Source organism: Centroberyx gerrardi, chromosome 8, assembly GCF_048128805.1.
Source record: "Centroberyx gerrardi isolate f3 chromosome 8, fCenGer3.hap1.cur.20231027, whole genome shotgun sequence".
Lineage (NCBI taxonomy): Eukaryota > Metazoa > Chordata > Actinopteri > Beryciformes > Berycidae > Centroberyx > Centroberyx gerrardi.
Window position 1 is genome coordinate 19063459 of NC_136004.1, and position 13406 is coordinate 19076864.

Consider the following 13406-nt stretch of genomic DNA (forward strand, 5'->3'; position numbering starts at 1 on the left):
ACTAGTCCACTTTAACTACTATTCAGCCCCGTGTGTAAACCACTTCTTCGTCAGACCTCGTAACGATGCAGGACTACCCTATAATATACACACTGAGTTATTATAAGTGGTGAATTCGCAGAAGCAGCCTGCGCAGTGGATTTTCTCATGAATATCAATGCAGTGAGGAAAAAAATCGGATGTGCTCTTTGTACCCCTCCGCCGCAGCCCCTTCCCCCTTCCTTTCCACCAACTTCGAAATCAGGGCTCGTGACAAGCGCCCCACCTTTTCATGATTTCTGCTAAATCAACACCCCCCCTCCACTTCCAATAAAGTGTGTTGTGTATAGATGACGCATAGGACTGGGGATTGCTGACGTTTGAAAGTAGAATTAAAGGGATCTGAAGCTACTTCCATATCACTAATTGTAGCCCATGTATCTCATCTATGGGCCTGTACCCTTCTCTCTTCTCATCATCATCATCATCAGTAGCAGCAGCATCATCATCATCATCATCATCATCATCATCATCATCATAATCATCATCTGTCAGCAGGTTATGCACAAATTTAAAAAATCGAATCTAGGACAGAATTCAACCTAAATTAGAATTTAAAATGTTATTCATATCTTGGTCGTGTTTGGGATTGTTAAGCGCTAAAACCAAACTATTAACCAACAGTCTATTCTGTTATCAAGCCACATTTTCTGGACATGTGGGAGACTGACTTCTGGACACACAGAATAGCCCACTTATGTATACTGTGAAAGAAACAAAAAACAGTGAAAATACATTGTTTGGTCTATTTAATGTTCACAATCACTTAGAGCTGTAAAACAAAGCCAGGTTGATAGATACTTCCTTTTGAGATCAGCAAGGCCAATACACCACTGATGTGACTCATGTTACACACAGGATGCAGACAGCACACACAGAGTTTCAAATCTAAGATGCTCAATTTCCCAAGAATCAAGCGTACCGTACACAATGCAATTTTAACTTCTCCTATTAACAGTGATGCACTAAAACCACTAGATTAAATTACATTTAATAGCAAAGAAAAAAAACAGGTACTATATGGAATAGGTGGCACATTTATGAACACCCAGGAAAAGAGCTAGTTGATGTTATCATTTAACAAAAAGTTGTAACATATTAATAGTGAAAACACATAAATGCATATAGTACAAACACTTGTGAAAACAGTTGTATTTACAGTAGATTATAATGTGTTTACACTGCTAACAAATTGTATGAGGGATTGTTATTTAATTACTGATAGAGCAGTGGCCTAGTTGACATGAAATTACATTTTCTCCAAGTTAAAATGGAATTGAGCCTTATTGAAAATTAAAAAAAGATATAATTGTTATTTCTTATAGTGATTCTATGAGATTTGTGTAGCAAAACACTTGTAGAAATAGTTTAGGGATCTGTTGGGTTCAGAACTAGAGAATGTATCAACCAGCAATAATGTGCAGAGCTCCAAGGTGCCTCACCCGGACCAAATTACTCTGGTTCCAGGAAGTTATTTAGTGCTCATTGATAGCATATGCAAATATTTCCCCATGGCCACAGTTCCATTCGGTTCTACATTGTCAGTCGGTCCTGAAATCTATCATGTTATGTGGCCAAACAACTTAAAATGAATGCTAAAAAAACTTAGTAGGTACCTTAGAACATGCCAATGCCTAATGAGCTAAGCTGATACTCCATGATGCTTGTGTAATTTTATGACTTTTTGGCTGATTGCAGCTACTATCCAGCATCATGACTAGTTTTCAAGATTGGATGAAATCCATGCTACACAGCACATTTTCTAGTGTTCATAAGTGTTGATTTTTCAGTGGCAATTATTTGAAGTGTTGATTGGAGAGCTGTTTGTCCTCTCATGGTGCTGATATGGTTCCGGGGCAGCTGTTCAAAACTAAACGTGTTAAATTAACTCTGAAGGGTGTGGATAGTGTTGATCTTTTAGTTAAAGAACGCTGATGCTTTTGTAGTGTAGTATGCTGCTAGGGCCAAAATCAGGTGGTTTGACACTGGGAGTGAGGTCACCCAGACAGGAAGCTGGTGTAACCAGTGGTCTCTGGTCAGTGGCCACTGGGAGGCAGTTCACATCCAGCTCCTGTGTTTGTCTCAGCTAAAACCACAAACCCTCGGCTCACCACAAACCAATCCTCCTCTGAAAAGGATCCATCTCAAGAGGGGATTTGACAACAGGTGCCTTGTTAGCAGCGGGTTTACTCCAGGGGGCTTTATCAAGAAGCAGCGTTCACATTATACTTACTCCCCTAAATGAACTCCACACACCACAGAAACCCCATCTGAAGAGCTGGACTCAGTTATAGTATCTGGGTCACAGCACCACTGTAACTGATGCTTACTGACCAATAACAGCAATTCCAGCAGGCTTAGTTTAAACTATAGAAACCTGTTCACCACCACATGAATACAAAGGTTTAATATGCAGTGCCACTTGAAAAGGATCCACCTCAAGAGATGAAGCAGGTGTATTTTAACTTAGTACTGGGTCTACATTACACAATTCCAACAATATCACACTAGAATGAATTACACCTTTAACGCAATATACAAAATCAACAATTAGACACAGAACTAAACTAAACAGGAAACCTTAATTATAATTTACACACTGAAAATCCACACATGACTATAATGATAATGATTGATACATGCACAGGTGTTTTTCTTCATGGTTCACCACACATGACCACAGTCATGGGAATGAGAAGTATAGGCACAAAGTGATATGGATCGAGCTGTACGTAGGAGAGATCATGTGATAATGTGATGTCACAGTAGACCTACAGTATGTGTATGCTCAATGGTGCTGTAGCCTAGTTGTTGTCATGGGAATGTTGTGATCTGACAGTAAGAATATTAATTCTCAATCCGAAGGCTGAAACATTCATACCTAATGGCTATTATAATAACACAGTCAGTGACACTTTTTCCTATTTAGTAGAGGACAGTTAGCCTATGTGACAAAGTTAGGCAATTATAGCTAAAACGATGACATGATGTAAAACAACAAAATCACTTTTTGGGCTTATATACTGCCTTCATGCCATGTGGGAATAAGGCATCTTGGAGTAACTGTTTGTGAGCATTCACTGTTTGTGAGCATTCACTGAAAGGTTTCAATGTTGCAATATCAATTTCAATTTAATCGCAACATGAAGACTTTATATTCCCTGTATGTCTGTTACTTCACTGTTAGGTCTGACTACATTTTGGTGAGCGCTGTACAGTCTTTCCAAGTGCGATTACCCTCATATGACCATATGAACACACAACGTGGGAGAGGTTGTGGGTAATGTAGTTTTAAGAGCGAGCGGGGTGCGTGAGGTACGTAGTGTGCTTGGCCTGACTCTTGCTGTCAATCAGAAGCAGCTGGTTATTCTTGTGGTGAGAAATGATCTCCTGGAGACTGCTGAAAATCTGAGAGAGAGAGAGAGAGAGAGAAAGAGAAAGAGAGATGAGAAGACAAGACAAGATCATCCCTCTGTTTAGTCTGGGAAGTGTATGGTGAAGGAATGCTTACTAAGTTGCATTCCTTCCACTAATGCTTTTCTCCTGCATCATAACTCTGTCCCTTTTGTATACTCAAACTATTCCTCTTTGTTATGTTGTTTATTTCCTTCTCCTCTTTCCCTCTCTCTGTTTGGACACCGCTCTTCTTCTTCTACTACTCCTTCTCTCTCTCTCTCTCTCTCTTAGTGTATTTCCCCCTCTCTCAGTCCTGCCTCCTTCATCCTCACCTCTTCATTCTTCTTGCCCTCCTTTCCGAGGGCGTAGCCTTGTGTCTCCTCCAGGAAGCGAATGGGAATGTTGTACACCTTCTGCCGGTAGAGCACAGCCAGGGTGAACGGCTGCCGGGCGTTCTGGGCTGAGCTGTGCCGGATGAGGAAGGCACCGTCCTGCAGCACAGAGAGAGAGAGAGAGAGAGAGAGAGAGAGAGAGAGAGAAGAAGAGAGAGGGTGAGACAGAGTGGAGAAAGCAAACAGAAAGGAAATGGTAATAGGAGGGGGGGAAGACAAAACCTGACAGAGGATAGGAAAGAACAAGGGGGGGAGGAGGAGGAAAGGTGAAGAGGAGGATGAGGGCGAGAGAGAATAGGAAAGGAAAAACCCCACGTGAATTAACCTCAGCGTCATTATGTAACGATCTTCTTCCCCTTATACTCTTAATACATTTTTTTTTTTTTATTCTGATTGTACAAATGGTTTAACTACTGTTGACAAAATGCGCTTTGGACAAAAGCGTCTGCTAAATGACGTAATGTTATGTAATGTAATGAAAAACAAAGGAGAGGGATAGACAAAGAATTCAGAGTGTGTAAAAACAGTGTACATGTTATGCACAGTAAATACCAGCAATTGAAATATTACTATCATCGCAGGCCAGAGGGCGTTTCACTAAGCTGGGGTTAAAGGTTACACAGAGGGCTTGAGTGTGTGTGTCAGCTAGATCCTTAGGCTAACACCCCCCCACACACACACACACACACTCCCGCCCTTAACCACTAACTACCACACACACACACACACACGCATACACACTGAAACACACAATAATTAATACATTGTCTGTCTGCACAGCAACCTTGCCATAAGCCTGTGTGTTTTCTTGGTTGTGAATAAAAACAAATTGTGGCTGAAATTACTCTCACATCATTAGCTGTTCATTTTAGCATGAAATGAGACAGGGCCTCTCTGTAAATCAGGACAAAGGGACAGCGAATCCCTCATATAATCACATAAAAACTGTTTACCTTACCTTGTTGACTCTCAGCAAGAGGTCCTCAGCAGTCTTTCTCTTGCAATCTCTAGCAAACCATTCTTTGTCCTGTAATATATCATGACATAAATATATCAACATCAGAGCTTAGAACCATTACTCAGTGACTCACACTGTATTTTCTCAGGACTGCAGGGAGCCATACCTCATTTCCCGCCTGTTTGGAAGCTTTCATACCACTAGAAGACACTTAAACGAGATAGAAAACATGTTATGTGTGAAGTGAGGGTTTGAGAATTCCTAATTTAGCCACAACCGCGTGGTAAAATGAGTCTGATCCATGCCATGTTATGGATTACATTATAGGGAGAATCCAGCTGACCCCAGATGATCACAGCCATCCCTTAGGATTTTCAGCTTACCTGCAGGCTTAGTGTCCACTATTGGCGGAGGTGGAGGGCTGAAATAAAGACAGCAAGGCTAACATGAACATTGAATTTAATCCTGATATATGCATGCACTCTTACACTGATGGGATCTACTGCAGAAACCAGTTGGAAACAAATGTTCCTCCGTGCAACTTTACAACTTGCAACTAATGTGATATATGTACAGCACATAGCAAAAATCCTCTCCCATCTCCCTTTAGTACCTGCATTACAAATCCCACTACCGCCCTTCATTCCTTGCCTCTAACCTGGGTTTAGCTTCCTTCAGGTTCACCGGCAGAGGGGGCTTAACACCAGGAGTCGGTGGAGGGAGTTTGCCAGGAAACGTGGGGCGTCTTGCATCTATGGGAGGAGCTGGAGCGACAAGATATGTTGCTTTTCATCATCGTGATCATAAATGGTTGTTTTGGATGTGACAGGGTCTGTATTAAAGGTTTTCATGCACAAAGGAGATGCTGTTCTTACCTGTTTTTACCTCATTAAAGGAAGGCAAGAGTGAACTCTGAAAGAGAGCAAATGATAAAAGAACAATGAAAGAGATCAAAATGTTTTGCTGTTATTGAAGGTGCAGTCTCATACTAAGGAGTTGAACTTAAACACACAGGAGTAATGAAAACTTCAAATATTCAGTCTGTATCTTGGCAGGCTTCTCTTTAGATGAGATTATAGAGGATCATAATAATCAAACTAAGCACTGAGATGAGACACTGAACAGAGATACTCACAGACTTTGCTCTGGGAACTGGAGGCTTCATCCTGCAGATAGAGAGAATATCATTTTCCATATGCTGTGAATACTCTATTAAGCACATTTGCATTTTTCTGTAAATACTAGTCTGATACGACATGGAGCATAATACTATGCAGACAGGCCATATCCTAGACTAGGACCAGGTCCTGGTCAGGCAGCTGGCTCAAAACTGCTTTGACCCAAGGTGAGGTGTACTTACATGGGTATGTGGGAAGGTGCTGCTGCTGTCTTGGGAGGAGGAAGCATCCTCATGGGCCCACAATGGGCGGGAGGGCAGGCTGAAGAGCAGGGAGAAGGGAAATTAGCATTTTCACCAGACTGAGTTTACCTTAAGTTACATCATCTGCAAATGAAAGCCGTCTTTCTTCTGCGCAAAGTTAGTAATCTAAGTGATATATCTGTAGCCATCAGCTGATCACTCTGCACTGTTTATGCAAACTTATAATCAGCACTGCAGAGCTAGTTTTGTGGAGTTTGATGTAGCAGGAGTGACTGCAACCTACCAACTGTTGGCTCGAGATACAGGTCATCATTATCTCCCTGAAACACAGAAGTACAAACATCAGCACATCATGATAACACAGGGGAGGGAGTATAATAAAGTTATCAAATTTCAGTGATACTCACCTGCTCTTCATTTGGATCCAGATACACATCTGAAATGCAGAAAGGAAATATCAGCAATGCTCTTTACAAGTAGCTGTTATGGTGTAATACAGTCCCCTAGTGGTGAAATACTTCCCAAACACTTCCTCCATAGTGGACTATGAGAAAGAGCATGTACCAGAACTCAGTCAGACAGACAGTTTGTCTTTTTGTTAGTTAGCCCATCTGTTAGTTAGTTAGTTATTTAGTTAGTTAGTTATTTAGTTAGTTAGTTAGTTAGTTGGTTGGTTGGTTAAAGTGGTAATGCTTGAGTTCATTTTTTGGGCAACATCTTTGGTGCTGAGTAGTCATTGCTGTGGTGTTTTTGCACTTCACAGAGATAAATTTGCAATAAATTTGTTGATGACTTTTGAGTTTGTGTGGGTGCCGCTCTTTTCTTTATTTGTTCAGCCACAGTGTCTATCTCTGCTCATGCTAACTGTCCAAACAGCTGCTGTTACTGCTGATGGAAATGTAAAACACATCTGTTCTTGTGTGTCAGAAGATTTTTCCCGGGGCCTACCAGACACTAGGTGTTTAGAACAGCAAATATAAAAACTTTCATGAACTGGGTATAGGTTGAATTACTGTTTTGCTATATCAAACAGGGATAGAGAGAAGCAAAACAGACACTTATTTATGTGGACAAGTCTTAAGTCAGATCTTTAGTTGTCATTCTTTGCACAGTTAACACCCAAGTGGAATATTTACCCTCTTTCCAGTCCACATAACCAATGTAAATCATTTAGACATTCACAGGATGTGTGAACTACCTGCATGAAAGACCTTTTTTGTATTGGTAGCAGTGATTACCTTCCTCAAAGTTGGAGGCCGGGGCCCGGGTGGGAGCGGGTGCTGGAGCAGCGGCAGGACGGGCAGGAGGAGGGGCCATCTTCTTCACGGGAGGCTTTTTCCCAGGCTTCTCTTTTCTATCTATCTCAGGGGCTAGGGGGGGAAGGGAATGGATGAAGTGGGAGTTGAAGGAAAGGGTTAAACAGATAAAGACAGCTGGGATATACAGTAAAAAAAAAAAAACACTGACAGTGGCTAATGAATACTGATGAATGACTCACGTTTGTTGCTGTTGGGATCAAAGTAGAACTCCTCATCATCATGTTGAGGTGGCTGTTTCTGGATGAGAGGGACAAGATAATTTAATTTGAACCAATACAACAACATGAGACACTGGGTTTTAAATGCTTTGACTGGCATGACATGACGGCTAAATGCACCGACAGATGTCACACTGCCAGGACACTGAACTGTAATTACCGAGGCCTTGCCCATTGGTCTCACCTTGGCCGGCCTGGGTGGAGGAGCAGCCTGCCTTTGTGGAACAACAGGATTGGACGACCTCTCTGGAAAGCCAAGTATCATCATATAAGGTCATATCAATGAAAATGGTGATTTTTATGATGAGGTATTGTCAAAGGTATCTGTATCTGAACTATTATTTAATATCTGTAATAAATGATTCAGTACAGCGCTGTTACCCAGATAAACATCCTCTTCCACTTGTCTAGGCGGGACTTTCACAGCCGGACGTTCACATGGAGGTGCTTCGTACATGTCCCCATCCTCTTCATCCTGCCATAAGCAAATACACGGGCAATTATCTTAAAGGTGCATGTGTGTAGCATTTTAGCAAGAAATCATTCCCACATTAATTTTGAGATATTAGTATAAATATTGTTGACACTGAGAAGTTTCTCAGCGTTTACCGGCCACTGGGTCGGATTTTGCAGGAAATCTGCTGGATTGCTTTACAGCACAAAACACGAAGAGGTTCACTGTTTTTCCAGCATAAACAGAGCTTTGGTAGATGGGGGAACGAGTGAAAGGCTGATGGAAAAATCACTTCCAACATGTTTATCCTTTTCAGTAAAGCAAATGAGAAAACAAACACACAGAGCGATACCAGGGATGAGGAGGCGGAGGGTGGACAAGTAGCAATATCCTCTTTCTGACAGAAAGCAGCAGGGTTTATGGGAAATGTGGTTTTAATTCTGAGAAACACAGCGCTAGCACTGACAATACCACTGGCGTGAGATAGAGCCTATCAATTGTCTCATTTATTTACGGTAATTATACCAAAGTATTACAACTAATTTGATAATGTTATATTGATGTTTAAAAATGCTACATGAAGCACCTTTAATAAGAAGTGGATATCTGAGAAAACATTGTCGACTAATTACATTCTACTTACAAACTCATCCTCTGGCCAGCCAAACCCTGCATTGTTATCTGAAACAGAGTGAGACAGAGAGAGAAAGAGAGAGAGGTGGGTATCAAAAAGGAAAAGTAGAGGCATACAATCCAATAAAATAATAAGCAAACAAGTCATTTAAACATTTTCTTTTTTTTCCCCCTCATTAAAAAATCTCACCTATCCTTTTGGGTGGAGCTGGAGGCCCGCTGTGTCTGAGAGGAAGAGGAGAGAGAAGCTCATACTGCAGTCTGCACATTCTCCTTTGTTGTTTTGTTATTATCACATGCATGATGTCATGCTTTCTACCCTTATTAAAGCGTAGTATAGTCCCATAGAATAATACATGAATGACAAAGGTAATTTGGCTATGCAAATCGTTACTATACTTACAGGTTCTTCAGTTTTCCAAAGAAGCTCTGAAAGCACAGAAACCACAAATTTGCATTCAAAGACTTACAGAGAGAGAGGCGAGTGGAGGCGGACAGACGGGGACACAGGGATGCTCAATTTTTTAAGCTGTCTCTATGTGACATCTCACAATTAAGTGCTCTCTTTAGATGAAAGCAGCATGTCTGGTTTATCATTTACATGTAGTTAAACTTTACCAATCAGCCCCGTCATCAGACCTATTACCAGATCTGGATCGATGGCTGCTTTGTGGTGAAGGCCACACAGATAGTCAAAAGAGCTTTATTACTGTAAGAAGACAAGGCGTCATGTTGCCATTAGATACGGTAAAAACACTGCTACCCCAAACTTCAGTGGGTGGAGTCATTCTTACAATAACTTATTTTGTCCTGCAATGGTTATTTGAGAATCAATATTGCTGTATGTGAGTCCTGCTGTTCTGAAGCACAAATTAATCAGTGAAATCACAACAGTGTCCATCTGTAGGGATAGAACTGAGGTTGTACTGTGCATTATTTCATCGCCATGGTGAAGCGGAGATAAATACACTTGTTAAGGGTAAATCAGGAAGTGGCGCTATCTCTGTTTTCCCACAAAGCCTGTTCTCAGCCGGCCGCCATAGAGGAAGTGTTGATGTAAATGACCGTGGATGGACAGACAGGGAGAGGGGGAGGGATTAAAGAGCTGTTAAGATTTTTCGTTAACTGTTTCTCTCTCTGCGACTCTCTCCCACACTCTCTCATAGGCACACACACACACACACACACATACAGAGCATGCCACACACCTGTTGATTTACTGTATCTGGTTAATGATGAGCAGGTGAGAGGTGGGAGAAAGGACAGAGCTACATTCATCCAAAATTCAGGATTCGATAATTTATTGCCGTATCATCATAGCTGAGGGAAATTTGCCGCGGTGTAGCTCCATTAAAAATAAAGACACAGATGACAGTGAAGTTCATGAGATACCATACATACGCACCTAAAAAAACTCATATACCAAATCCACATCTACACGTTACATTCTAACACAGTGCAATACAGTGCAAACTACTGAGTAAAATAAGATTGCCCACGCCTTAATAAAGTGACCTTGTGCCTTACAAAAGCCCTTAATTAGTTGCTATTACAGAGGCATGAGGTTCGACAGTGCTTTGAATCCAGGTGACATATATGGAGCTCACAGCCAATGATCTTAGGGTTAGCACACTCTCAACGACAGACATATACATTTCTGTTCTTCTACCATTTGTCCATTTGTGGCAATTTCTTACAACTAATATCAACAATTCCAAAAAAATATCAGCGTTTCTATCTCTGTTCAAGTAACAGCAACAGTGTTCTGCTGTGTGCTAACCATAATGTTTTACTGCTACCTGCAGTAACTTCTCTTCGATGGGGAATTTCAGAGGAACAACAACACCACCTTTCATGTGACTATGAAATTAAATCTGATGCAAACAAGGGCAAGACACCGCGAGTACCATCATTCAAATGTTTCATTATTCAGCCAGTAGAAATTATGTAACTGTTATCACGTGTAATGGCACTGGATAAAAATGACAAGCTATTTTTATTTTGCATTGTGATAAGATACTACAGCTATGTAATACATTGGGCTGAACATCACAGGTATTAGGCCATCGTACCCAGAGGAGACAGTAACTGAACAAGCAGTAGCCATTAAAGTATTGATTGCAATAATGTCTCTATCTTATGGTAAAAGTGAAAGTCATCCTTACAGTGTTCTGTGTGTTCTGAAACCCAACTGAAGGGAATAAACCTCTCATGTTGCAGGTGTTTACAGACCATGCACAGTGTTTTGAATCACATAAATGGTACATGCAATACACCCATAGTTTTTGAGGTGGGCACCAATTCATAATGCAGATGAATAGAGAACACAGAGATTTACATTAGGCTTGGAGATATAGTTGCATTTCCACAAAGCATTTACTTTACATATGATAGATGTTAGATGTCAAGGGGGCAATTTCAGTGGGCATGATCTGTGTGCTTTGAAACGCTCGTCAGAAATTTGAGAACTATAGACACATTTCCTTCTGAGATGTCTGCACACAGTAGGGTCTTACTCATTGTCTCTAGTTCTAGTGCAGTAGACACCTGACTGGCCCTCGCCCCCCGTACATTATTTTAATATTTACTTCCAACCTATGACCATGCAGGGAGTTGAGATGAACCTCTGGGTAAATAGTTCAACCACAAAACAACTTAGCCAAATGAATTCTTGGCACTAGACAACAGAATTATAACTGTCCAAAAATGATCACCATCTCACAACTATATTATATCAAGTTTCTACTGTTCAAGTTCACCATCGACTTGTAATAGTAAAATGAGACAAAGAAACACAGCAACTGACCTCCAACACCATCTGTAAGTGAACCACACCTTCCAAGCTATGTTCATGTTTTCCTGCACCCTACAACCCTATTGAAATGTATTGTTGTTGGCAAAAAAGGCAGAACTGAAAGAACTGAAGTCTGAGTGACAAATTATACAAAATCTTCAACAAATACTGTATGTAGCAGTGTCACAATTTGGCCCAAATGAATTTCTGCATGCTGGATTTTCCTTTTATTTGTATTTGAGAGCACCTGTACCAACTGTCATTCAGTTGTATAAAGTTGAAATAATAATTACATAACAAATGTAAATATTCTGAATATGTTTAACTGAAAAATAGATTGAAATATGATTCATTTAAGTTACTCAATAAAGAAATTGATTTTATGGAGGACTGCTGAAGAAAGTTTGCAAAGAATAAAAAACAAAAAGCTACATTCATTTGAGTGTTTAACAAGCTTGCCTGATCTCTCTGAGCTTGAAGCTTCAGTGCCCTTGCAAAAACACTAGCTGTCCAGTAATTTCCACTGTTTTTCTTAGTTTCCACACAATCACACTGTTTCCAACCACTTTAACAATGTAGGTCTTCTTTTACACAATCTTTCCCCTATCAAACAGTCTAAAAGGAGAGATGTTAAAATAAAGAGGAAAGTTTACAGTGGACTCATTTACAGTGGTAAAACTGTCATCAACAACCCTGACTCACTTCCTTCTCACACCGCCCAAGGTTTTCAGAATACAAACTAAAATATGACAAAATTAAAACATGTACATTACCATTGTCATGATTTAGGATGAGTCCCACGGCTCAAGTCATGAGGAAATGTCCTTTGTTTTGGGTCTCAGATGCAAATGGTTATGAGATTGAAACAGAGCGATACAGAGTGAATGTGCAGAGCAGCTCTACCTGTCCTCATTTGCATTTCCTACCTGTGTGAGACAAACAGTCTCACCTGCCGCTGGCCAGTCTACCTTTAAATGAGCTCACACATGAGTGCAAACCTGCAGTGTGCAGCTGTAGCCACTGTACACTTTACACTGGCTCCCAGCTTCCCTACAGTGACCTGCCAATGGGCGTAGAGCCATTTCTGCATTTGCTATCACTTGCTGTAACTGGTAAAGGCTTCTCTTCCATCATCCATCTGCCAGCCAAAAAGGAAATTATTAACCTTTGTTACACACACACACTAGTGATAACAAACTGTCAATGAAGCCATTAGTAAGTCGTCATTAAGTAAGACATTAGCATTTTTGTTTAGGTATAAAACACAAAAATCAAGTGAGAAAACACAATAATTGCCTTGCATATGGATTTATACCAATTTATACTAATCACCAAATTATCCACTTTACCTTTTTTACACAGTACTTATCTTACACCTATCAAACAGCATGGAATGAGCAATAATAATTCCCCACTGTGTACATAGTGCACTCACAATGTTATAAGCTCTTTCTTTGTGTCATGTTTTGGTACTGCCTCACTGTACACTGTTCTTTTTGGTAAGAAGGCCGGTCATTATTATTATCTAATATCACTGCTGAATTACTGATGAAAGATCAGTGTGGTTAGCTGGAATTATAGCTTCCAAGAAATCACTTGCTCTTAGGTACAAACCATCTCATGATCTGTTATTTGCACACAGGATCAAAACATTTCATGGAATTGTACATATGGAGGTTTTAGTTGGTAAGATCCATGGATCCAAGTTGAGCTGAAAGTGGCTAGCCTAAGAAATCTTTTCTGTCAAGTATGGCTCTTGCAGACATTGTTCACAAATGTGGTAATGTGTCATGTGTGAGATACGGGTGAATTGAACTATAAT

At 40.6% G+C, this 13406-nt stretch overlaps 1 protein-coding gene across 2 annotated transcripts; it reads right to left on the reverse strand.

The window, feature by feature from the left end:
* Positions 1-1786: 1786 nt before the first annotated feature.
* Positions 1787-12485, reverse strand: LOC139927607 (uncharacterized). Of its 2 annotated transcripts, none has more exons than XM_078285244.1 (19): positions 12358-12485; positions 9194-9219; positions 8981-9015; positions 8801-8838; positions 8085-8178; positions 7888-7949; positions 7665-7722; positions 7405-7536; positions 6574-6602; positions 6450-6486; positions 6146-6224; positions 5921-5951; positions 5661-5697; positions 5444-5549; positions 5169-5206; positions 4952-4995; positions 4786-4854; positions 3768-3926; positions 1787-3447 (listed from the first exon to the last, which is right to left on the reverse strand). In XM_078285244.1, the coding sequence occupies exons 1-19, from the start codon at positions 12364-12366 to the stop codon at positions 3331-3333; spliced, it is 1200 nt and encodes a 399-aa protein (XP_078141370.1). In that variant the 5' UTR covers positions 12367-12485; the 3' UTR covers positions 1787-3330. The 2 variants fall into 2 exon arrangements, with proteins under 2 accessions (XP_078141370.1, XP_071775908.1); XM_071919807.2 differs by having other exon boundaries at positions 7864-7949.
* Between the last annotated feature and the right edge of the window lie 921 nt (positions 12486-13406).